The 27,771-nt window shown below is 47.8% G+C and overlaps 1 protein-coding gene across 1 annotated transcript in view; it reads right to left on the bottom strand.

Annotated features, from left to right (window-relative positions):
- Nucleotides 1-17,688, bottom strand: part of COMMD1 (copper metabolism domain containing 1) — a 70,482-nt gene extending 52,794 nt beyond the window's left edge. Inside the window, exons 1-2 of the mRNA XM_077282483.1 lie at nt 17,438-17,688; nt 2,875-3,156 (exon numbers count right to left, since the gene is read on the bottom strand). Coding sequence (XP_077138598.1) covers nt 2,875-3,156; nt 17,438-17,611 — 456 coding nt within the window. The 5' untranslated portion in view covers nt 17,612-17,688. The remainder of the gene's footprint in view (nt 1-2,874; nt 3,157-17,437) is intronic.
- Between the last annotated feature and the right edge of the window lie 10,083 nt (nt 17,689-27,771).

The following is a 27,771-nucleotide window of genomic DNA, read 5'->3' as shown; positions in this document are numbered from 1 at the left end:
TCTTGTAAAAATAATAAATAAATATTAGATATATTGATTTCCATTGAGAGGTTCGCAGGGCTCCGGCCCGGTGGTCACGGACTCCCTACACAACTACTGGACAAGGGCCCTGCAAATGTTTCTGCTCAACTCTACTGAGAATTGAGAATGAAGCTGCAGCTACATCCCCCACCTATCCCCCTTCCCATTCTTTTTATTTTTCCTTCGAGGTCAAAAGAGGCTTCTAAATATTTTCAGAAAAGGGTAAATATAGGCTGCTAAGTGGTGAGAAGGATGCCACCATCACTATTTTGTATTATTAACTTCCCATCCGATACCAATATACCATTACTTCTAGACTTTATTATATTATTTACTAGATGGTGGCCCGATTCTAACGCACCGGGTATTCTAGAATATGCATGTCCACGTAGTATATTGCCCAGCCACGTAGTATATTGCCCAGGCCACGTAGTATATTGCCCAGCCACGTAGTATATTGCCCAGCCACGTATGTCACAGGTTAAAAAATAAAAAATAAACATATACGCGCCTTCCGAGGGGCCCCTTGTAGTTCTGTCACCTGTGTTCGGTTCAGGCGGCAGCTTCCGGTCCGAGGGTGTGAGGACGTCGCGGTCAAATGACCGTGACGTCAATGCAGGTCCTTGTCGCACACCAACCTTAGCACCGGAACCTGCCGCTTGCATGGACCGTTCACCGGAACGTCGGAAAGGCGGCGGAAGGTGAGTATATAATGATTTTTTATTTTTTTTTATTATTTTTCACATTACATGTTTTTACTATTGAAGCTGCATAGGCAGCCTCAATAGTAAAAACTTGGTCACACAGGGTTAATAGCGGCGGTAACGGAGTGAGTTACCCGCGGCATAACGCGGTCCGTTACCGCTGGCATTAACCCTGTGTGAGCCATGACTGTGGGGAGTATGGAGCGGGCACCGGGCACTGACTGCAGGGGAGTAGGGAGGGACTAATCGGACTGTGCCCGTCGCTGACTGGTTGCGGCAGCCATGACAGGCAGCTGGCGAGACCAATCAGTGAATGAATACCCGTGACGGAAGTTGCCGACAGAAAGACGGAAGTACCCCTTAGACAATTATATATATAGATGACAATCTCAATGTGCAGACACGTGTTTCAAGGTGTTGCCCCTCATCAGCACAAAGCATGGGATCTGATTTGGATGTATGAGAGCCCTCTCACTAGGGTCTAAGACATAACGTTTGTTCTTATGGAGAGTGTGACATGTCAGGGCAAGAAGGCTTATATTAATCTCTAATATAGCCAAAGCAGATCTCATGCCATGCACTCAGGAGGGGCAATACCCTGAAACACCTGTCTACATATTGAGATTATGATTTGGCTTTTATCTTAGGTCATGTGCAAGGCTCGTTAATAGGTCAGTAATGTCTTTTAAGATTGCTACTTCCAATAGGTGGCGCTAGATTCAAGTCTTCTTCCTCTCTGTAGAGGCAATTTGTATATTTCCTACTGAAGATTGCATGGCATATAAGCCTCCTTACCCTGGCATGTCACTCTCCATATGCAGAAACGTTACCCTTTACACTAAAACTAGAACAAGTGCCTGAAAACCTTTTCCCCTTTCACTACAATGTCTATTAAATTCCCGTTGGAAATGTTTTCGATGCGATAGGTGTGGATGACTTCCTTGCATTGAGCACAGGAAGAGTGAACAGTCAGTGACAATTTCCTGCTCATCAGACATGTTTTATTGTCCTTGATATTAGATACGTGCAGCAGCTGTGCTGGATTCTTGTGATTGCGCTTTATTTGTGATCAGGTTTGTCTCCCGTGAACATCTGAGCACTAGTCTGGCTGCAGCGGTAAGCGCTCATCGCCGCTCATGGGTTAACACAAAGTACGCTCACATGTGGAGGATACGCGGGAAAGAATCCGTGGTCAGAATTAATAATCCACCGCAATTAATGCGAGGCGTTGGATTTCAGTCTTTGCTATGAATAATAAATCCGTGGCAATTCCGCAACTTTCTGCATGTAACCTATGTGGATATTGACACAGATTCACCACATTTATAGGGACCCCCTGAGAATTACACGACTTTATGCTCTTTACAGAGGGGTCACCAGCTCAATAAATAGATCTGAACCTGTGTGATACAACTGCATAGAATTTACAGTGGGAGGAAAAAACACACAGATAACGATTACATATCACAGTTTATGATTATGATTGCGCAGCTCCAGTCACAGATATAATAAAAGACATTCTAGGAGAATATAGGAGGGAGAATAATCACACAGTTACCACAGCAGACACAGATCGTGCTGGGATGCTGGACTGATGCATCAGGGATTGATAGCAGAGCACAGAGGAGAATGAAGCAGAGTGAAAACGGAAATTCAAGATGGAGTCTGAAGGACATGGAAATAATTGCACTACATATAAGAAGTGCAGGACTACAGAAAGAGCCGAGTTTCCCCTGTACCCACAGGATCGGTGATAACGTCTAGATTGGCGGGGGTCCCACTGCGGAAAAGTCTGGCAGATAAAGGAGTAGAGCAGGAATGTGCACGCTCCACCGCTGACCCTCTTTGTGAATTGGTAGGGGTCTCCAGACGTCACCACCTTTCCTGTGCATAGGCGATCATCTCCTCTTACCAGAATATCCCCCCATAATAGGAAAGCTCTTCATGTGTTTGCTGCCAACACAATCTATGGTAAAAGAGTAAGTAGATAGCAAACAGTACAAAGCAAACACTGAACAGATAATAAATGAGAGACAGAACAGTGCGGGACGGGATAATGGACGGTAATAGATACAAGTGTGATGGAAATCTCCAGATGTACCGCGGAGTAATGACTGGCGGCAGCTGCCGGAGGACACGCGCTTCTTACCTTGTCCTTTGCTCCAATCTCCAGCTCTACGATGGCGGCAGAGCTGCCGACCTGCTCCGTGTGCCTGGACTGGGACTTCACATCTATCCTCCATTTCAGGCTCTTTACAGCGTTCTCCCACCTGTTCTGATCGATCACACTTTCCCGAATCTTCTTCTTGTGATTCTTCCAAAACTTAGCAATGACCAGAGATTGTTCGGCAGTGATCCCGCCTTGTTTTTTAGTCTGTGCAGTCAGGAAAGCATCGATCTGGTTTATATCCATATCTGCAGACACGATGGACTGGAAGAGAAGAAGGAGGAATGGCTGATAACAGCGGGCACTCTGGTGACATGGAGGGTACACAGCAGCGATCACCACCGAACAATACCACAATAATGTTTTTGAACAATCTACAGATGGTGATTTCAAGTCTTCTGACCCGAGAGTCATATACGAGGCCATTATTCCAGATGACGAGACCGGCTACCAGTCTGGAAGTAGCAGTCCACAAGCAGATGTGTCAATATGACCATAGGGGCACATTCATCAAAACATTTTTTTTGCTAGAAAACTGGCTCAAAGACAATCTTTCATCATTATTTTGCTAATTAACCAAAGAGCAGCATAATAAAGGGAAGGAGAGCCCAATTCCAGGGATGTGTCACTTACTAGGCTGTATCTTGTAGTTTCAATTCAATAAGTATTTTATCAGCAGGAGATGATCATTGCTTGACTAGTTCTCACGTGTACAGCAGTCAGGCTAATCTTTGTAACCCCGCCTTTACCACTGATTGGCTGCTTCCTGTGTATATTGTCAGCAAGCTGCCAATCAGTGATGTGGGTGGAGTTGAACAGTTTAAAATGATGAGCACTGCTACACTGACAACAGATAAAACAGGGATTCTCTACAAAGACTGCACCGAGCAGCCCAGTAAGTGACATCGCTGGAATCAGGGTCTCTCTCCCTATATTATGCTGCTTTCAGATTACATAGCAAAAATCTACTGACAGATGCACAAAGCCTTGAAAAGTCACCACAATTTTACACAATGTCTAGTTACGCAAAGATTCTGCAACTTTTGTCGGTTTGATGCAGCTCTGCAGAAATGGGCTGAGCTGTGGAGGAGCCAGGGTGCCATGGAGTGTGGGCACGCACACCCTCCAATATATTTAAAGGGAACATGTCACGTCTTTTTTTCCTATTAAACGTCCCCAATGTCTTGTTTGTGATACACACTGCGTCACTAACATGTTTATCTCTATTAAAACGATCACAGTATTTATTGCAAAAATCCCTTTTTATACTTTGATGATTGCCCCATACACCTTCTGTACCAGTCACAGGGGCGGGGATCTCTAGCTTTTCAGTCACGGTCAGTCACATGCCTTTTTAAAATTCCCCACGCCCATCGTATTATAATTCCTTCCCGCCACTGATCCCTCGCAATGACGCTCAGCTTTCTGGGCACGGCGCTGAATCCGGGCGTATGTACCAGCTGCATATCCTATAAGCGCATGATATGGAGCCGGTGAGCGTCAGCGACCACATGATAGTATGCATTATCATGCGCACCTGCCTTCCTGCCCGACGCTCTGAATCTGAAAAATGTAGATGTGATGGCCAGAAACAGCGCCATTCCGGCTCTATAGACTACACAATTATAGTGTAACTATGAACTATAACATTTACTGAGCCTCCTGTCACAGAGAATGGCAGAAAAAACAACTACATTCCTGTTTTTCTTTACCTTCCTTCTAAAAAGAATATAAAAAAAGTGATCAAAATTTTTTATTTATCCCAAAAAGGTACCAACAGAATAATAATAATAATAATAAAAAATCTTACTTTCAGATAAAAAAAAAAACAAAAAAAAACACAAAAACTGTTTTTCAATACATTATGCATCCCTACACAGTGTCATTAAAGAAAAAACAATTTGGCCTAGAAGAAAACAAGCCTCCATATGGAAAAAAAAATACCAAAAAAAAAAAAAACGCTATGAAAAGGTAGGTGGACAAAAATAAACAACAAAAAATTTGCAAAGTTATAAAAGCTTAATGAGGACTGCTGCCATGTCTGTGTGGTGCATTTCTGCTCTTATTTTATTCCCCATATTTCCCCCCCTTATTTTATTTTTTTATAAATCCGCCATAAGGTTCCAGATATATGGGCCTTTTTATTTAGCGCTACCCTTTATATTCTCTACAGGGGGCGTGGCATCCCAGAGAAACGCCCTCAGATGAACTTGTAAGCCACGCCCCCCAGATAAAGGTCATAACCATTGGCGCTAAATAAAGAAGGCCTATATCTCTGGAACCGTATGGCGGATTTGAACCAAACAAAAAACGGCACACTCAGGAGAGTAGAAGAAATAAAATAAAAAGCAAAACTGGGACACTTTTGACCTGATGACATGTCCTCTTTAAGTGCTAAGGACCTGTACCTTAGACCCTCTGGCAACAATCAGTAGGCAAAACTGCATACAAAATTAGTTAAAATGTCAGTCTGGCACCATATAGGTATGTACGTAAGGGCGACAGGCCCCGGCTGTGTGTGGGCACTGGGATCAGAGCACAGGGATAAAACCTCTGAGCAGATTACTGGAGTGCAGGGCACTGCTGAGCCGTATGAATAGGTGGGAGCGCTGCCAGTCCTCCCAATGCTCCGCACATCGCTTTCAGGTCAAGTGTCTGATTCTTAGGCGCTACAGCCTCAGTGCTCCTCTCTTCACCCCACCGACACTGGGGAGCAGGGAAGGAAGTGTAACCACAAGCCGGACCTGTAGTTTCGATGGTGGAGCAGCCCACCATCTACTTGTCGTTTTCTGAGCACAGTCGTGGAAATGTACAAAGCTGTTCTGTGCCAAAGCAGGCAGGATTATCTTGTAGCTTAATATTTTTTTGCACGTCGGCCAAATATTTTTCCATCAATGAAATCCAATTACAGCCCCACTGAAAGCAAGGACGATGAGAAAAGTTTCACAGTCAACACGCCATTTTCTGGTAAGCAGCGTGCGCGTTACACCTGTATGCATTTTAATGAGGCGCTGTAAGACCTCTCCTGGCTCTTTAGTAATTAACTACTTGCAGCCTCCAGAGGACGTGAATAAAACAAACAAACAAAACACAATTCGGGAATATCTTTTCTTGGAACTCTGCATTGTTCCATTCCTCCGTTATTCCTTCTGCAAATGTATGCATACGTGGACAACTGTGTGTTATTCCTCCCCCGTCTGATTGCGTGTGTCATTACAAACTATGAGCTTGTTTAATCAGTGCCGATCGTGTCAGATGTTGTGTAGGGAAACCGTAAACGGACAGGTAAATGGTAATGCTCAGGTGACAACTTAAAAGAGGCTTGTGTGCCACCGAGAGGGGAGGGAGGGAGAGGGGCTTGCGCGCCACCAAGAGGGAGGGAGGGAGGGAGAGGGGCTTGTGCGCCACCAAGAGGGAGAGAGAGAGGGAGGGAGAGGGGCTTGTGCGCCACCAAGAGGGAGAGAGAGGGAGGGAGGGGCTTGTGCGCCACCAAGAGGGAGAGGGAGGGAGAGGGGCTTGTGCGCCACCAAGAGGGAGGGAGGGAGAGGGGCTTGTGCGCCACCAAGAGGGAGAGAGAGAGGGAGGGAGAGGGGCTTGTGCGCCACCAAGAGGGAGAGAGAGGGAGGGAGGGGCTTGTGCGCCACCAAGAGGGAGAGGGACGGAGAGGGGCTTGCGTGCCACCAAGAGGGAGAGGGGCTTGTGCGCCACCAAGAGGGAGAGAAGGAGGGAGGGAGAGGGGCTTGCACGCCACCAAGAGGGAGGGAGAGAGGGAGGGAGGGGGGCTTGCACGCCACCGAGGGGGAGGGAAGGAGAGAGAGGGGCTTGTGTGCCACCAAAAGGGAGGGAGGGAGAGAGAGGGGCTTGTGTGCCACCAAGAGGGAGAGGTGTTATGATCCTAGTGGCAAGGATCGCAGGTCGGACTAGCTAAGTAACTGAACAGACTACTAGCTCTGGGGAAATGGTAACTAGATTGACCGCAACCTGATCCTATCCGCAAACAACTATAGGCAGCCGTGGACGTTACCTAAAAATCCTAGACGTCTCGTCACGGCCTGAGAAACTGACTATTCCTGGAGGGAAAGTAAGTCCTCACTTGCCTCAGTGGAAGACCCCAAAGATATAGAATAGCCCCCCACAAATATTAACGGTGAGTTAAGGGGAAAGCACAAATGCAGAGATGAAATCAGATTTAGCAAATGAGGCCCACTAATACTAGATAGCAGAAAATAGGAAGGAAACTGTGCGGTCAATAAAAAAAACCCTATTCAAAATATCCACGCAGAGATTGCTCGAGCCCCCGCACCAACTAACGGTGCGGGGGAAGCAACTCCGTACCTCAGAGCTTACCAGCAAAAAGAAATCACATGTTAGCAAGCTGGACTAGACTCATCATACACAGAAATCATATTGCAGGCAGATGAGCAAAAAATATTCAAACAGAACTAAGCTTAAGGCCCCGTCTCACATAGCGAGATCGCTAGCGAGATCGCTGCTGAGTCACAAGTTTTGTGACGCAACAGCGACCTCCATAGCGATCTCGCTATGTGTGACACGTACCAGCGATCAGGCCCCTGCTGTGAGATCGCTGGTCGTGTCGGAATGGCCTGGACCTTTTTTCGGTCGTTGAGGTCCCGCTGACATCGCTGAATCGGTGTGTGTGACACCGATCCAGCGATGTCTTCACTGGTAACCAGGGTAAACATCGGGTTACTAAGTGCAGGGCCGCGCTTAGTAACCCGATGTTTACCCTGGTTACCAGCGTAAATGTAAAAAAAAACAAACAGTACATACTCGCCTTCTGATGTCCGTCAGGTCCCTGGCCGTCTGCTTCCTGCTCTCACTGACTGCCGGCCGTACAGTGAGAAGTGAGAGCACAGCAGTGACGTCACCGCTGCGCTCTGCTCTCACTGTACGGCGGCTCAGTCAGAGCAGGAAGCAGACGGCCAGGGACCTGACGGACATCAGAAGGCGAGTATGTACTGTTTGTTTTTTTTGGTAACCAGGGTAAACATCGGGTTACTAAGCGCGGCCCTGCGCTTAGTAACCCGATGTTTACCCTGGTTACCCGGGTGCTGCAGGGGGACTTCGGCATCGTTGAAGACAGTTTCAACGATGCCAAAGTCGTTCCCCTGATCGTTGGTCGCTGGAGAGAGCTGTCTGTGTGACAGCTCCCCAGCGACCACACAGCGACTTACCAACGATCACGGCCAGGTCGTATCGCTGGTCGTGATCGTTGGTAAATCGCTTAGTGAGACGGGGCCTTTATCCTGAAGAGGCAGAAAACGAGATAATCAGGAGTAATCAGAATAGCACTGAATACATTCATCGCCGGCAACAAGTGGAAGTGAAGCAGAGCTAAATAGGAGCCTCCCTGGTGAATAACGAGGCAGCTGATCCAGCAGACCCGCAGGATAATAAACCAAACCACCAGGGGGAGCCAAAAAACCAAAGTCACACAATACCATCTGTGACCACAAGAGGGAGCCTGAAAACGGAGTTCACAACAGAGAGGGGCTTGTGTGCCAACCAAGAGGGAGAGGGGCTTGTGTGCCAACCAAGAGGGAGAAGGGCTTGTGTGCCACAAAGAGGGAGGGAGAGAGACTTGTGTGCCACAAAGAGGGAGGGAGAGGGGCTTGCGCGCCACTGAGAGGGAGGGAGGGAGAGGGGCTTGTGTGCCACCAAGAGGGAGGGAAGGAGAGAGAGGGGCTTGTGTGCCACCAAGAGGGAGAGAGAGCGAGGGAAGGAGGGAGAGGGGCTTGTGCGCCACCTAGAGGGAGAGGGAGGGAGAGGGGCTTGCGCGCCACCAAGAGGGAGAGAAGGAGGGAGGGAGAGGGGCTTGCACGCCACCAAGAGGGAGGGAAGGATAGAGAGGGGCTTGTGTGCCACCAAAAGGGAGGGAGGGAGAGAGAGGGGCTTGTGTGCCACCAAAAGGGAGGGAGGGAGAGAGAGGGGCTTGTGTGCCACCCAAGAGGGAGAGGGGCTTGTGTGCCAACCAAGAGGGAGGGAGAGGGAGAGAGACTTGTGTGCCACAAAGAGGGAGGGAGAGGGGCTTGCGCGCCACCGAGAGGGAGGGAAGGATAGAGAGGGGCTTGTGTGCCACCAAAAGGGAGGGAGGGAGAGAGAGGGGCTTGTGTGCCACCAAGAGGGAGAGGGGCTTGTGTGCCAACCAAGAGGGAGAGGGGCTTGTGTGCCAACCAAGAGGGAGGGAGAGGGAGAGAGACTTGTGTGCCACAAAGAGGGAGGGAGAGGGGCTTGCGCGCCACCGAGAGGGAGGGAAGGATAGAGAGGGGCTTGTGTGCCACCAAAAGGGAGGGAGGGAGAGAGAGGGGCTTGTGTGCCAACCAAGAGGGAGAGGGGCTTGTGTGCCAACCAAGAGGGAGAGGGGCTTGTGTGCCAACCAAGAGGGAGAGGGGCTTGTGTGCCAACCAAGAGGGAGGGAGAGGGAGAGAGACTTGTGTGCCACAAAGAGGGAGGGAGAGGGGCTTGCGCGCCACCGAGAGGGAGGGAAGGATAGAGAGGGGCTTGTGTGCCACCAAAAGGGAGGGAGGGAGAGGGGCTTGTGTGCCACCAAGAGGGAGAGGGGCTTGTGTGCCAACCAAGAGGGAGAGGGGCTTGTGTGCCAACCAAGAGGGAGAGGGGCTTGTGTGCCAACCAAGAGGGAGGGAGAGGGAGAGAGACTTGTGTGCCATAAAGAGGGAGGGAGAGGGGCTTGCGCGCCACCGAGAGGGAGGGAAGGAGAGAGAGGGGCTTGTGTGCCACCAAGAGTAGGTAGTTGAAGAACTCACAAAAAGTTAATGAAAGCTTGGAAAATTATACTTTGTCTTACCAAACAATGTGAGAACAGAAAGGTTTCTAAAAACATGGAAACTGAAAGAAGTCCAATAATAATTTCAATTTAGGAAACTTCTATGGAACACAAATGTCTGCTGATGATGGACCTGAAATGTGCACAGCCCAATATTCTCACATAACATAAATCTGTATTTCAGTTGTGAGAAGGCTGCACATCACCTGTACAGTCTGCATCCAGGAAACTATACAGGGAGCTGCCCCTGACTGGGCCCTTACAAAAAGCCTTTTCAAACCAGATGACAGATTTTAAAATCTGCACCATAGATCAATTTAAGCAAGGAAAATGTACACAACATGGAGATGAGTTTTTTTTTCTTTTTAAACATAATTGACTTTACTGTATATTGTTGTCAGTTTCCTGCAAAAATATACACCGTGCGCACAGAAGCAAGTGTATAACAAAAAAAAAAAGAAAAAAAAAAAATCAAATTAATGATTAAGTCAAGTTCACACGTTGCATATTTGGTACGGATTTTTTCCCACAATGTATCTGCATCAAAATCCGTGCATGTTCCACGTGGATTTATTTGTGGGTTTGGTGCAGATTTCACTCACTGGTGGAATCTGCTAAGGATCCGCACACACAAAAAAATAGAAATACCGCAGATTTAAAAAGTCTGCTCCGCTGGTCAATATGTGCACTGAAAATGGCCACAAAGTGAGGATGAGTTTCGTTTAAGCGTTGTCTACTTAGCTGGTAATGTATAAACTGCAGATATTCTGCACCAACTATGCAACATGTGAACATGGCATTAAAGGCTGAAATATTGCCGTGTATTGGCAATACTGGTACACAGACTAGACTGACTGCAGACAGGCCACATTAGTGATTAGTGTCCAGCTTTACAGTTATAAGGACTATGATCCTTGTAGTCAGTGAAAATATTAAAAATTGGATTAAAAAAAAAAAAAAAAGCAAGAAATAAATATTTGGTAAATCACAGGCTCTGCCTTTTCCCCATACAGCACTGTTTCCTCTTCAGTGCTTTCCAAGATAAAGGTTTTACTGTAAATCCGAAGCCAAGACCCCGAGAACAGATACTGAAAGGAGCGCAGAGCAGGAGCGCCACATCGCAGAAGATTGTCTCCTTTTAAGGAAGGAATTAGTCAGTTGTGTTCCTGGCTGAGGAGGACGAGTCAGAAGAGTCAGCAGGTCCGGCAGCCAGAGCCATAGGAAGTGCAGAGGCAGCAGTCACAGCCAAGGAGCGGCTCCGACGCCATGAGCAAGGAAGGCAGGGACAAACAGGACTTTCCAGAACACACACATATGAAGAGACCACCACATCATAACCCTGTCATGGGCAGCCCAACACAGCACATCGTATGAGCCAACGGGGTGGCACATGTCAGCAAACCTCACTTTTCAGCAGCACGGAAAAAAGTGTAGCAGTCCGCTTTTTCCATTACATATGGCCACCGCCTTAAAAAAACTAAATAAATAAGAAGGATATTGCACAGCAACATTTTTTTTTTCTTTCTCCCCCCCAACACTGTTGGTAATGGACGAGTTTTTGCTGCACGGCGGGGCCTTCAGCTTATGTAGAGGAATCTTCCTGTACTTCGAGGCTGGAATATTTTACAAATAGAGGATACATTCCTTATTTTACGATCTTTCGTGATACCTAAGTGTCATATACGGCGATTGTGGCCGCACAGGACTCCTAGGAGCCGCATCACCGGTACAGATGTGTCCAGCACGCTGCTCTCACTGCTCTGTGTCCTGTGAGGAGTTTTGTGACTCTCTGCTGCCATCTAGAGACATTTTCACAGTACAGCCGGGTTCATGATCTAATAATACACCATTCATGGTTTAATCCTGAAAACTCAAATGATTTTTTTCTCACTTGTCTATATACAATCTGTTTTTTTTTACAGCAGCAGTTATCATTTACAGTTTCCTATGTTACAGAATTACAATGTATCCATAAACATTGGATGTTATACTGTGTCTCTGCAGGACATACGATTTTTTGTTTTTTAGCGCATCCAAGCACTTGAATGGACGAGCCTCATCCAATTTACAGGAGACACTCGTGCATGCTGTGATTTTTTTTCTTTTTTCTAATTTGTTCAGTGAAAATAGTCGCTCATCTACATGGCCCCCTGATTTCTGCTCCGCTCTCTGCAGTCGAACAGGGAGGGACTAATCGGACTGTGGCCGTCGCTGATTGGTCACGACAGCCATGACAGGCAGCTGGCGAGACCAATCAGCGACTTGGATTCCATGACAGACAGAGGCCGCGACCAATGAATATCCGTGACAGACAGACAGACGGAAGTGACCCTTAGACAATTATATAGTAGATACAACTATAGGATTAGTAATGGATGGGGGTCTTATAGACGCCTCTCCACTACTAACCCGTGGGCTTGCTGTCACCTGACAATACAAAGGTGATATCAACTCCACAAATATTACCCCATTTGCCACCAATACAGGGCAAGTAGGAAGAGCCGGGCAAGGCACCAGAATTGCCGCATCTAATAGATGTGCCTTTTCTGGGCGGATGTGGGCTACTAATTTTAGGCTGGGGGGCCAATATCCATGGCCCCTTACCAGCATGAGAATACCAGCCCCAGCTCTCTGCTTTAGCAAGGCTGGTTGTAAAAAGTAGGGGGGGGACCCCATACCATAGCTTTTAATTATTTACTTAAATAATTTACAAATGTAACCTGGGGACCCCTCTATTCTTGATTCTTGTCAGTTTTGCCTGGATGGTTATCAAAAACTAGATGGTGGCCCGATTCTAACGCATCGGGTATTCTAGAATATGCATGTCCACGTAGTACACTGCCCAGCCACGTAGTACACTGCCCAGCCACGTAGTACACTGCCCAGCCACGTAGTACACTGCCCAGCCACGTAGTACACTGCCCAGCCACGTAGTACACTGCCCAGCCACGTAGTACACTGCCCAGCCACGTAGTACACTGCCCAGCCACGTAGTACACTGCCCAGCCACGTAGTACACTGCCCAGCCACGTAGTACACTGCCCAGCCACGTAGTACACTGCCCAGCCACGTAGTACACTGCCCAGCGACGTAGTACACTGCCCAGCGACGTAGTATATTGCCCAGCCACGTACTATATTGCCCAGTCACGTACTATATTGCCCAGTCACGTAGTATATTGCCCAGTCACGTAGTATACAGCACACACATGTAGTATACTGCCCATAAAATACTAACAGCACTGATAGAGTAAATAAGATGAATGCTACTGTGTCCTGAGGTCGCAGCATGTCTGCCGTGCACACTGTGCAGCCTGGAGATGCCGCCAGGGGCGGAGCATTCCCGGACACGTGCTCCACACTGGGGGTCCCGGGATAACATGGCCGCGCTTCCCCGAGCTGGATGAGAGGAGCGCCCCCTGCCGGCGGCCGCTGGCAGTGGAGGCTCCAGTTCAGCACATGTAGTGCTCTTACCGTTACCGGAGCGTGTATTCCTCCGCAGAAGATGGCGGGACTGTGGCCGATGTTACAACCGCGGCCAGCGTGACGGCGCCCTGGGCCGAGAGGTACATAGAGCACCCGGTCTGCCCCAGGGACACTGTGCAGGGCATCGCTCTCAAGTACGGGGTGAATGTAAGCAGGGGACGGTCCTGGGAGGCTGAAGGCGGTGTGCCAGGCTGGTGGGAGTGTGGAGCCCACCACCTGAGCTGTTTGCGGGCAGGAGACTGGCACTGCCGGGGTAGACCTGAGGGGAGTATGCGGGCGGCGGGCAGTGACTGCAGGGGAGTAGGGAGGGACTAATCAGACTGTGGCTGATTGGTCGCGGCAGCCATGACAGGCAGCTGGCGAGACCAATCAGCGACTTGGATTCCATGACAGACAGAGGCCGCGACCAATAAATATCCGGGACAGACAGACAGAAGTACCCCTTAGACAATTATATATATATATATATATATATATACATATATATATATATATATACATACATACGGGGGAACCCTACTCCATTTTTTTGTTTATTTTATTTATTGCGCAGACTGATGTATACAACCATCAGCTGCCACCGCCTGCTCGCACTGTTATCAGTTAAACGGAATTCTCAACATTGTCCCCTGCTCGCGATGATCATATGAAAGGACGTGTGAAAGAGCCCCAGACTGGCCCTACCTTTAGATGACCTAAAAATCACACTCCGTTAAAAATTAAATGATTAATCCACTGATCTCAATGACAAAAAGCACAACAAATACGGAAAAAACAAAACAAAAAACATCATGATAGATGTGTCAGGGTTCCTGCAGACAACTATATTTTACTTCTGATAGAACAATGGATCGCACTCGGACCAATGCTATACTACCAGTCATGTACATGTCAGATTTCACATGTTCGAGTGGGATCTGATTACTGGATTGCACTCGGCTATCTGTGGAAAACATCAGACTGCACTTGGATGACATCTGAGTGCGGTCAGATTTTAACGGACTGACAGAATAAAAAGAATTTCTCCATTTTATCTTATCATCCGAGACAATCTGATTTGCATAATCACTTCGATTCTCGGATGAGATACTCTACGGCCATCTGCACCTGCCAGAAAAAAAAAAAAAAAGAGTCATGCAAATTGATGCACTTTGGTTTAATTCCAATGAAATGAGTGAGGTTGATCACTTCATTTTTCCACGCTAAAGGTCTAGGTCAGGAAATCTATATAAAGGTTCGCTCACATCTGTGTAGAAAAAGTATCCGAGATTCTCAGCCAGAAAAGTTGGAGAGTGTCAGGCGAGTATCATTGTTCCTCACCTAGCGTCCATCTACAACATCAGCTAATTCTTTCATTTCAAGCTAGTTTACTTACAAATAAAGCGACCTTATATACAGAGACAGGTGATAGTACGCAATATGTCGGTAAGATATATAATCAGTGCAGTGCGGCTTTCTGTACTTGTATTTAGCTAATAAAAAAATAAAAAATTGCCATGGGATCCCCCTTATTAACCAGCTGAGGGAAAGAAGACATCTGGTCTTAACAGTCTGGGAAGAGGGCAATAATCATGGAGCTTCCCAGGCCCCCACCCCCCAAAAAAGGACAAGGTGTCCCCAATTTTTTTTTTAAATAACCAGCAAAGGCTAAGTGGACAGCTAGGGGCTGATATTAATAGGCTAGGAAGGGGTCATGGATATTGGCCCCCCTCCCAGACTAATAAAACCATTACCCCACTTGACAGTGCACCAGGGCAAGCATGAAAAGCTGTGGCTAAGTGCCAGAAGAATCTAATGAATGCACCATTGCTGGGGTGGCTGAGGCCTGGTGGTATTATGTATTTAAACAATTACAATTATGGTGTGGGGACCTCTCTATTCTTGATAACCAGCCTTGCTGAAGCTGACAGCTGAGGGTTGCAGCCCATAGCTGTCAGGTTTGCCTGGCTGGTTATCAAAAACATGGAGGGAACCCACGCCATTTTTTTTATTATTTATTTATTGCGCAGGCTGATGGATACTCCCATCAACTGCCACTGTTATCAGTTATATAGAATTCTCAACATTGTCCCCTGCTCGTATGAAAAGATGAGAGCGGGCGCCGGAAGATGAATCCTCCCATCAGTCGCCACCTGCTCCTGCTGTTATTATCGGCAGTAGGCTGATAGGAGTAGTAGTCACATCAGCCGATGCCAGTGACCGCAGGTAAACTTCATACCTCCGATCACAGCTGCGGGCTCACGGTGTCATTTGACAGTGTGGAAGCCGGGGCTGTCTGACCAGCGGCAATGATTTCACCGCTGATCAGAGACTGTTTGCCACGCGGTCATGCACATGACAGCGTGGCAAACACTGGATATTCGGGCCCCCATTCAAGTGAATGGGGTCCAGATTGGGGTACGGTTCTGGAACCTGACCGATCCTTTTTTTTTTTTGTTTGTTTTTGGTTTAAACTGTTCAGTCTAACCCGCCGGACCCGAACATCAAGGGGTTCGACCATTACTACTCATGGGTGTCCATAAATACCTTAAAAAATGTGTTTTATACATGTCCTGCACTGCATGTAAATCCTGACCTCCTATAACGCTCAGCCTGAGCTTCACAAGAGGGTCAAGATGGCAGCGATGGGGACCTTCACCAGGTCCCTGGCCATCATGATAACCCATCGGAGCATCACGCAGGGGCCAATGGAAGCCGATGCGCCTGAGCATTAGCAACCATGTCAAATAAACACCGATGTAAGAGATTGACAATGGAAACTAAATGGTTAATAGCAGCAATCGAATCTCAGTTCTGGCTAGGTAACATTGCCGGCACTGATTGTGTGTGAAGGGAGCGCAGCTCCTGAGCCATGTACACACACACTGTGACCGCAGTTCCCGAGCCATGTACACACACACACACAGCTCTTGAGCCATGTACACACACACGGTGAGTGCAGCTCCTGAGCCATGTATACACACACACACAAGGTGAGCGCAGCTCCTGAGCCATGTACACACACACACACGGTGAGCGCAGCTCCTGAGCCATGTACACACACACGGTGAGCACAGCTCCTGAGCCATGTACACACACACGGTGAGCACAGCTCCTGAGCCATGTACACACACACGGTGAGCACAGCTCCTGAGCCATGTACACACACACACACACACACACACACACGGTGAGCGCAGCTCCTGAGCCATGTACACACACACGGTGAGCACAGCTCCTGAGCCATGTACACACACAAGGTGAGCACAGCTCCTGAGCCATGTACACACACACACGGTGAGCACAGCTCCTGAGCCATGTACACACACACACGGTGAGCACAGCTCCTGAGCCATGTACACACACACACGGTGAGCACAGCTCCTGAGCCATGTACACACACACACGGTGAGCACAGCTCCTGAGCCATGTACACACACACACACACACACACACACACACACACACACGGTGAGCACAGCTCCTGAGCCATGTACACACACACACACACAAAAAGGTGAGCACAGCTCCTGAGCCATGTACACACACACACGGTGAGCACAGCTCCTGAGCCATGTACACACACACACGGTGAGCACAGCTCCTGAGCCATGTACACACACACACGGTGAGCACAGCTCCTGAGCCATGTACACACACACGGTGAGCACAGCTCCTGAGCCATGTACGCACACACACACAAGGTGAGCGCAGCTCCTGAGCCATGTACACACACGTACACACACACACGTACACACACACACACACGGTGAGCGCAGCTCCTGAGCCATGTACACACACACACACACACACACACACACACACACACACACACACACACACACACATGGTGAGCACAGCTCCTGAGCCATGTACACACACACATACACACACACACGGTGAGCGCAGCTCCTGAGCCATGTACACACACACACACACACACACACACACACACACACACACACACATGGTGAGCACAGCTCCTGAGCCATGTACACACACGGTGAGCGCAGCGCTGACTTTTCAGCTGTCCTACTTTAAGGGGCTATATCTCAGAGTGTGTCATCCTCCCGCCTCCACTGCAGATGTCTCCATACCCAGGTTTTGGGAGAAATCATAATCATTTTGGAGATTTAGTTGCTGATCTGCCACAGATTTTACGTTTTGCACTTCAAAAATCCGCAGCAGTGTGTATGGGCACCAGTACTGCCACCAGCCGGGTATGAGTGACTCCCCCCCACAGTGGTTTCTCCCGGCTCCACCATTATCCGGGTACCTTGATGATGCCTTGCATCTTGTCGTGCAGGGCTCTGAACTCGTCGGGCGGCAGCTCCGGGTACAGCTCCGTCTGCAGCAGCTCGTCCGTTATCTCCGTGTTCCCATAGTATCTCCTCTGGGAGATGCCGTTCAGCAGCCCGCTCAGGGCTTTACTGCTCTCCGCATCAGCCATGACAGCAGCGCCGACACGTGACCGGCAACAGCCAAACCATGTGACCCTGATGGTTGGCGGAAGCACGGCGGGATATGGGGCAGCCATGTGTTGGTTGGCAAGTTACTGCGGGGCCTAGGCCTAGCTGTAGCTGGGTGTGTGGTGGACGGTCAGTGGGTAGCTCATAATCCTGTATCACTGCCGGAGCACGAAACTACGGGGAGATGCTGACAGCAGCCAGTAATGTTGCAGGACTCATTTTCAAAGCTGTAAAGTATTAGTGTGAATGGTTGCTAATGGCAGCTGCTCCAGTTTTCTATGCAGGAAGCTGCACATAGCAAAATCTGCTGAACACCGTGACACATATTATGTTGTATGTGTAAATACTCCCAAACACTGATAACAGCAAGAAGGCCTCACACTGAGCGCTGCTACACGCCATCACCGTTTATCCTATGCGGAGCCATTTCCCTATCCTCATCCAATGCTTTACATTTACCCACACAGAAATACCGTGCCTGATGAAGCCAATTAGTGTTTTCACACTGTACAATGCAATTTCATTGCCCCCACACAGTAGACTGTCCTCAACAAACACAGTTTGATGCCTCCACAAAGCCCCCCGCACACAGTTTGATGCCCCCATATTGCCTCCACAACCCTCACAGAAAGTATGATGCCCCCAAAGTACCCCACTAACACACACAGTATGATGCCCCTTCTGTACCCCCAAACACAGTATTATTCCCCTCTAACACACACAGCATGATGCCCCTACTGTACCCCAAACACAGTAGGATTCCCCTCTAACATACAGTATGATGCTCCACAGTAACGTGTTCCCTTAGTGCCTCCACAATCCTCACAGAAAGTATGATGCCCCCACAGTACTCCTAAAAATCACAGGAAGCCAATAACTCAGAAGTGAAGCCACCACATTACAGCACTTTGCTCTGCTCTCCGCAGGTCTGTGCATCATAGTCCATGAGCCGGGCCAGATATCGGTACCACCCGGAGTGACTAATTTTCTTTGGTATTTTTAGGTAGATGCATGTCTGTAGTTTATTTTTTGATATGATAGCCCTTACATATACGTAGCTTATTAACCCCTTCAGCCCTAGGCCTATTTGTACCCAAGTGCCTAAGCCAATCTGACCTGTGCCACTTCATGGGCTAATAACTTTGGAACGCTTTCACCTATCCAAGCCATTCTGAGATTGTTTTCTCGTGACATATTGTACTTCACGTCAGTGCTAAATGGGAGTCAATATATTTTACCTTTCTATATAAAAAAATGCTAAATATTCGGAAATTTTGGAAAAATCGGCAATTTTTTAACTTTGAAATTCTCTGCTTTTTACAAAAATACTGATACCCCCCATAATAGTTATTAATTTACACTCCCCACATGTTTACTTCATATTGGCATCATTTTGAAAATGAAACCTTATTGTTTTACGACGTAATAGGGCTTATAGTTTTATGCGCAATTTTTCACATTTACAGCAAAACCCACTTTTCAAAGGACCAAGTCACTTCTGAAGTCACTTTAAGGGGCTTACATAACAGAAACCACCCATAAATTACCCCATTTTGCAAACTACACCCCTCAAGCTGTTCAAAACTCATTTTTAAAAACTGTTAACCCTTTAGGTGTTCCACAGGAATTTTAGCAGAATGAAGGCGAAATTTCAAAATTTCATTTTTTTTCCAGATATTACATTGTAATCCAATTTTACCTGCAACCTAGCAAGGGTTAACGGCAAACCCAAACTTGGTTACCCTAATTCTGCAGTTTATAGAAACACCCCACATGTACTCGTAAACTAAAGTATGGGCACACAGCACAGCTCAACACGGAAGGAGCGCTATGTGGTTTTTGGGTGGCGGATTCACTGGAAGAAATCTAGGGGGCCATGTCACATTTGAAGGCTGCCTGAGGTACCCCCACAGTGGAAACCCCAAAAAGTGACCCTATTTTGGAAACTACACCCCCAAGGAATCTTTTAGGGGGTATAGTGACCACTTTGACCCAACCAGTGTTTCACAGTAGTTGGAAACACTTGGTTGAGAAAATGGAAAAAGTGCATTTTTTACATGAAGGTGTCATTTTAGGCTCATTTTTTTATTTTTAAGAGGTGTACCAGCAAAAAATGCACCCCACTATTTGTTCACCAATCTCTCCCGAACACAACAACACCCGATATGTTGTCGTACACTGCAGTATTGGGGAACGGCAGGCCTCGGAAGGGAAGGAGCGCCAAATGACTTTTGGAGTGCAAATTTTACTGGAAGAAATCTAGGGGGCTATGTCACATTTGAAGACACCCTGAGGTGCCCCAACACACGCACACACACTGACACATACACGTTCTGTGCTGAACAGGACTCTCCGGTCTTCTCTGCAGAGCTCCTATCTCCCTCTGTAGAGGCTGACACCTCCCAGGCAGAGCAGTGAGACTACACAAGCTGGTCTATGAAGCACTTATGAGGCTTGCTTGGAAAAACTTCCTTCCATGGCTAGAAGAAAACCATGCAAGGGACCTTCACCATCTGGATGAAACACTGAAGAACATCACAAACTTTTGCATCAGTGTGTCGCAGGGATCCTTCGAAAAGCTCTTGGATAATGAATCTTGCACACTTACCCTGAAGCTCTTTCAAGTTTATCTTGAGACCCTCAGAAATGAACAACTCTCAGCATTCTGGATGTCATACTTGGACATGGTCGAGACCATGCTGGCCCTGGTTCGAGCTTCAAGAGAAGGCAACTGGATGCTTCACCTAGGAGCAATCCGACAGATGATACCATGGTGTTTTGCCTATGACAAGGTCAACTATGCCCGATACCTAACCTATTACTATGCCACAATGTCTCGGCTGCCCATAGAACACCCAGAGGTCCATGAATACTTCATGCAAGGTGGCTTTTCGGTCCAGATCGGTAGCAAGAATCCTTTTGGACGAATTCCTGTGGACCAGACCATTGAAGAGACAATCAACAAAGACACCCAGACACCAGGGGGCACAAAAGGCTTCAGCCTCAAAGTTGGAGCTGTTTCCAGGTTCTACCTGACATCAGAGTACCGCAGTATGTACTTGAGGCAGCTGAGGGCCCTGGTAGGCCAACAATATACTGACTTCAGCCATTCAGACCTACAGGTGTCTAGGATTAGAAGAGATGAAGCCGATGTCCAATCTTTCGTTCAACTGCTGGAGACAGGTTGGGTGAACCCCTTCAACAAAGAGCATAATGGTGAACTTATCAGTTTGTCAACAGCGACTGTAGCACCACCAGATGTAGCCAAAGACCTTCAAGGGGCATACAGTATAGGAGAGGATGCATATCAAACATTCAAGGATGAGCGTTTGGGTACCGATAAGCCAACTACATTGTTTCATGACAAGATGACGAAGAACAAACTTAAAACGTTCTCTAACATCCAAATGAAGACACGCAGACAAGGTCTTGGCAAGGAGGTAATTTTGAAGGCTGACAGAAACCTATTTGGCCAGATGATACTTGTAGCTGAGAACAGAAAGCTACAAATGAGTGATGTCTTGACTCATCCCCTGGGTCCATTGCCATGGGCACTTGCCAATGGTGATGGGTCTATCCGCAAGACCAACAAGGCTGCCCTCGCAAGGGAGTTGGAGAGGAATGCTCGTCCTGCAGAAGTGATCCCCGAGCCCTCTGCAACCATCATTGATGGGATGAGCCTGGTTCAGAAACTGAAGGGAAACAATGCAACATTTGGCCAGCTAGCAGGCACAGCAATGAGTCGCGCTATCCATGAGGGTGCTAAGAGCAAGCGCATTGATATTGTCTTTGACGTCTACAAGGAGACATCCATCAAAGATACAGAAAGAGTCAACAGATATGAAGGCACAGGGATCCATTTCAAGAACATTCAACATGGGCACAACATCCAGCAGTGGAAAAAGCTTCTAAGTAGTTCCTCCAACAAGGCAAGTCTCATAAAGTTTCTGGTAGAAGAATGGAAGGCGAAACACCACAGGGAGAAGCTTGAGGAGAAGGAGCTGTATGTCACATGTGAGCAGCTCTGCTTTAAGATCACCAAAGAACAGTGGGAAGAGGCTGCTGACCTTAAGTCAAATCAAGAAGAAGCAGACAAACGCCTCCTTCTCCATGCTCTTCATGCAGCAGAATCTGGTTACAAGTCGGTCATCATCACTTCGGAGGATACTGATGTCATGGTCCTGTGTCTGGGCATGTGCCACAAAATCCCATCCCACCTGTTCCAGAAATGCGGTACACAGAACCGGACAAGATTCCTGGATATCACCACTCTGAGCCGAACATTGGGAGGCAGCGTATGTGATTCATTGATTGGTATGCATGCATTTACAGGCTGTGACACCGTCAGTGCATTCGCTGGCCGTGGGAAGATGACGACACTCAAGCAGTTGAAGATGAACAAGACATACCAGGATGCCTTTCAGGAAGTTGGTCGTTCATGGGAAGTGTCTACCGAACTTTTTGAGAAGTTACAGGAAATCACCTGCCACATGTACCTGCCAACTACCCAAACAACTGAGGTAAACAGGCTCCGTTATCAGCTGTTCTGTGCCAGACGTGGAGTGGTAGAGTCAAGTCAACTCCCTCCTTGCCAGGACTGCCTTTTCATGCATGCACTGCGTGCAAACTACCAGGCTGCGATCTGGAGGAGAAGTCTGCAGAGCCAGCCATGGGTTGCAAACCCAACAGACTGCGGTTGGATGATAGATAACGACGGAAAGCTTGTTGTCAAGTGGATGCAAGGGGCACCAGCACCAGAAGCTATTATACAGCTACTGTCCTGCAAGTGTGTGCGGTCATGTGAACTTCCTCAGTGTACTTGCCTCAGCAATGGCCTGAAGTGCACAGACATGTGCAGATTACAGACATGCCAGAACAAGGGTACTGAAGACGAGCCAGTAGAACAACAGTCAGATTCAGAGTCCGATGTTGAAGATATTATGGAGTAACATATATATATATATATATATATATATATATATATATATATATATATATATATATATATATATATATATATATATGCACATGACATGTTCAGTGTGTATTTACATAACTTGGATTAAATTTTGTTACAAATACTACATCTAGTCACTCCGGGTGGTACCGATATCGTCATATTTGGTTCTTGGCTCATGCTAAAATTCCTGTGGAACACCTAAAGGGTTAACAGTTTTTAAAAATGAGTTTTGAACAGCTTGAGGGGTGTAGTTTGCAAAATGGGGTAATTTATGGGTGGTTTCTGTTATGTAAGCCCCTTAAAGTGACTTCAGAAGTGACTTGGTCCTTTGAAAAGTGGGTTTTGCTGTAAATGTGAAAAATTGCGCATAAAACTATAAGCCCTATTACGTCGTAAAACAATAAGGTTTCATTTTCAAAATGATGCCAATATGAAGTAAACATGTGGGGAGTGTAAATTAATAACTATTATGGGGGGTATCAGTATTTTTGTAAAAAGCAGAGAATTTCAAAGTTAAAAAATTGCCGATTTTTCCAAAATTTCCGAATATTTAGCATTTTTTTATATAGAAAGGTAAAATATATTGACTCCCATTTAGCACTGACGTGAAGTACAATATGTCACGAGAAAACAATCTCAGAATGGCTTGGATAGGTGAAAGCGTTCCAAAGTTATTAGCCCATGAAGTGGCACAGGTCAGATTGGCTTAGGCACTTGGGTACAAATAGGCCTAGGGCTGAAGGGGTTAATAAGCTACGTATATGTAAGGGCTATCATATCAAAAAATAAACTACAGACATGCATCTACCTAAAAATACCAAAGAGAATTAGTCACTCCGCTTGGTACCGATATCGTCAAATTTGGTTCTTGGCTCATGGACTATCAGATCCCTTTCACATCGCGCCGCGGCAAATTTTAGGCCACGCCTCTGACCACACCCATTCATAATTAGTCACACCCATATCCACATCCCAACCACACCCATTTAGCACTGCCGATCACACTGTTTCATATACAATAATTCTAAACAAAAAAATATGGCCACACAGTGCTCCATACTGTATAATGGCCACACATGATGCTCCATACTGTATATTGGCTGCACATGATGCTCCATACTGTATAATGGCCACACAGTGCTCCATACTGTATAATGACCGCACATGATGCTCCATACTGTATAATGGCCACACATGATGCTCCATACTGTATAATGGCCACACATGATGCTCCATACTGTATAATGGCCACACATGATGCTCCATACTGTATATTGGCCACACAGTGCTCCATACTGTATAATGACCACACATGATGCTCCATACTGTATAATGGCCACACATGATGCTCCATACTGTATAATGACCACACATGATGCTCCATACTGTATAATGGCCACACATGATGCTCCATACTGTATAATGGCCACACATGATGCTCCATACTGTATAATGGCCACACATGATGCTCCATACTGTATATTGGCCACACAGTGCTCCATACTGTATACTGGCTGCACATGATGCTCCATACTGTATAATGGCCACACATGATGCTCCATACTGTATAATGACCGCACATGATGCTCCATACTGTATAATGGCCACACATGATGCTCCATACTGTATAATGACCGCACATGATGCTCCATACTGTACAATGGCCACACATGATGCTCCATACTGTATAATGGCCACACATGATGCTCCATACTGTATAATGGCCACACATGATGCTCCATACTGTATATTGGCCACACAGTGCTCCATACTGTATAATGGCCACACATGATGCTCCATACTGTATAATGGCCACACATGATGCTCAATACTGTATAATGACCGCACATGATGCTCCATACTGTATAATGGCCACACATGATGCTCCATACTGTATAATGACCGCACATGATGCTCCATACTGTACAATGGCCACACATGATGCTCCATACTGTATAATGGCCACACATGATGCTCCATACTGTATAATGGCCACACATGATGCTCCATACTGTATATTGGCCACACAGTGCTCCATACTGTATAATGACCACACATGATGCTCCATACTGTATAATGGCCACACATGATGCTCCATACTGTATAATGACCGCACATGATGCTCCATACTGTATAATGGCCGCACATGATGCTCCATACTGTATAATGACCGCACATGATGCTCCATACTGTATAATGGCCACACATGATGCTCCATACTGTATAATGACCGCACATGATGCTCCATACTGTACAATGGCCACACATGATGCTCCATACTGTATAATGGCCACACATGATGCTCCATACTGTATAATGGCCACACATGATGCTCCATACTGTATATTGGCCACACAGTGCTCCATACTGTATGACCACACATGATGCTCCATACTGTATAATGGCCACACATGATGCTCCATACTGTATAATGACCGCACATGATGCTCCATACTGTATAATGGCCACACAGTGCTCCATACTGTATAATGACCACACATACTTAGTACCATATAATTGCCACACATAGCTACTCCTACACACGTGGCTGCGCTCCGTACACTTTGCACACACGGCTCCACTCCATACACCTCGCACACACACGGCTCCGCTCCATACACCTCGCACACACACGGCTCCGCTCCATACACCTCGCACACACACGGCTCCGCTCCATACACCTCGCACACACACGGCTCCGCTCCATACACCTCGCACACACGGCTTCGCTCCATACACCTCGCACACACACGGCTCCGCTCCATACACCTCGCACACACGGCTCCGCTCCATACACCTCGCACACACACGGCTCCGCTCCATACACCTCGCACACACACGGCTCCGCTCCATACACCTCGCACACACACGGCTCCGCTCCATACACCTCGCACACACACGGCTCCGCTCCATACACCTCGCACACACACGGCTTCGCTCCATACACCTCGCACACACACGGCTCCGTTCCATACACCTCGCACACACACGGCTCCGCTCCATACACCTCGCACACACACGGCTCCGCTCCATACACCTCGCACACACACGGCTCCGCTCCATACACCTCGCAGACACGGCTCCGCTTCATACACCTCGCACACACACGGCTCCGCTCCATACACCTCGTACACACACGGCTCCGCTCCATACACCTCGCACACATACACGGCTCTGATACATCCACACTGTACACCTCCTGACCCCACACAAGGCATTACTTACCTCATCATCGTGCAGCACCATGTGGCAACCAGCACAGCCAAGTCCTGCAATCCACGGACGGAGGTCCCGATCATGTGACCCCTGACTCCTCCCCTCCTGTGACCTCATCACAGGTCCTGTGCGCAGAAAGCAGGCAGCCATATGGAAGGGTAAGGGCCCGGGGCATGGCTTAACACAAGGGGGCGTGTCGGTCCTGCTGTCTGCGGGAAGCAGAGCGTCCCGTGCTGGACAGCGGGGCAAAGGCTCAAAACCGGGACAGTCCCGCACAATGAGGGACAATTGGGAGCTATGCTTTCACACATCAGTTTTTTGCCGTCAGTCACAACGGATCCGTCGCAGATTGTGAAAAACTGATGCGACGGATTTGTTTTTTCGACGGATCTGACTAGCGGATCTGACTAAATAAATCGGAGCATACTCAGTAAAAAAAAAAAACGGAATCCGTCGCCGGATTCCGTCATTTGATGGATCCGGCGCCACAGGCTTCCATTTGAGCAAATGACAGATGGCGACGTACACAAAAACTGTTACTTTGTCCGTTTTCTCCGGCCGCCGGACAAACAACTTTTGACGGATCCGGCAAACGACGGATGAAATGTGAGGCCATCCGTCGCAACCTGTTGCTAATACAAGTCTATGAGAAAAAAACGGACCCAGCGGCATCAGTCGACAGATCCGTTTTTTTCAATATTCGACAGATTGCGACTGACGGCAAAAAACTGATGTGTGAAAGGGGCCTCAAGATTTGCAGCGCTGGACAGATGATGCAGGAACCTTCATTTATGTCCATCAGGCTGGAAGGCGGCTACTGTGGGGACAGGAGGAGCGGAAAGCAAAAACAGCGGAAACAAAGCAGCAACGCCCATCAGACCGGATTGCGGCTCTTCACATACGGCTTGGCAGGATTATATAAAGCATTTTTTGTGATCTGCAGGTTAACATCTGACATGTTGCTGGACTGCTGTGTAGAAGGCTCAAAGGTGGCGTTTATTTACATGTAGAAAAACTAGCGGCAGGTTCCCTTAGGTTACGTTCACATGTTGCAGTTCCTTTGCGATTTTTCTGTTCTGGTTGTGGTGAAAATGCATCAATTTCAAAATTACATAAAAAATGATGCGATTCTACTGCAGTCGCATCATGTGAACGCAGCTTAAGGAGAAGGACAGACGCATTCACATCGTGGCCAGGAGCAATAGTGTGATAACTTTGTGATAACTAGTGTCCCCCGGAGGCCGCGGTTGTCAGCGGAGATATGAACACAGGGCGATTGACAACTGACTGATCAGTGGGGTCTAAGTGCTGGGACTGGCGCCAATCAGCAGAACAAGAGACATTTCTCCCCAGCATTACAGAATGGAGGAGGTCAGACACCAGGAGGTCGTACTCTGCAGCATCACGGAATGAATGGAGCGGTGGTCGAGTGCAGCACTCTGCAGCATCACGGAATGAATGGAGCGGTGGTCGAGTGCAGCACTCTGCAGCATCACAGGGAATGAATGGAGCGGTGGTCGAGTGCAGCACCACAGGGAATGAATGGAGCGGTGGTCGAGTGCAGCACTCTGCAGCATCACAGGGAATGAATGGAGCGGTGGTCGAGTGCAGCACCACAGGGAATGAATGGAGCGGTGGTCGAGTGCAGCACTCTGCAGCATCACAGGGAATGAATGGAGCGGTGGTCGAGTGCAGCACCACAGGGAATGAATGGAGCGGTGGTCGAGTGCAGCACTCTGCAGCATCACAGGGAATGAATGGAGCGGTGGTCGAGCGCAGCACTATGCAGCATCACAGGGAATGAATGGAGCGGTGGTCGAGCGCAGCACTCTGCAGCATCACGGAATGAATGGAGCGGTGGTCGAGCGCAGCACTCTGCAGCATCACAGGGAATGAATGGAGCGGTGGTCGAGCGCAGCACTCTGCAGCATCACAGGGAATGAATGGAGCAGTGGTCGAGTGCAG

Source organism: Ranitomeya variabilis, chromosome 2, assembly GCF_051348905.1.
Source record: "Ranitomeya variabilis isolate aRanVar5 chromosome 2, aRanVar5.hap1, whole genome shotgun sequence".
Lineage (NCBI taxonomy): Eukaryota > Metazoa > Chordata > Amphibia > Anura > Dendrobatidae > Ranitomeya > Ranitomeya variabilis.
Note: the sequence above shows the minus strand (reverse complement) of the source record. Positions and strands in the feature narration are given on the sequence as shown.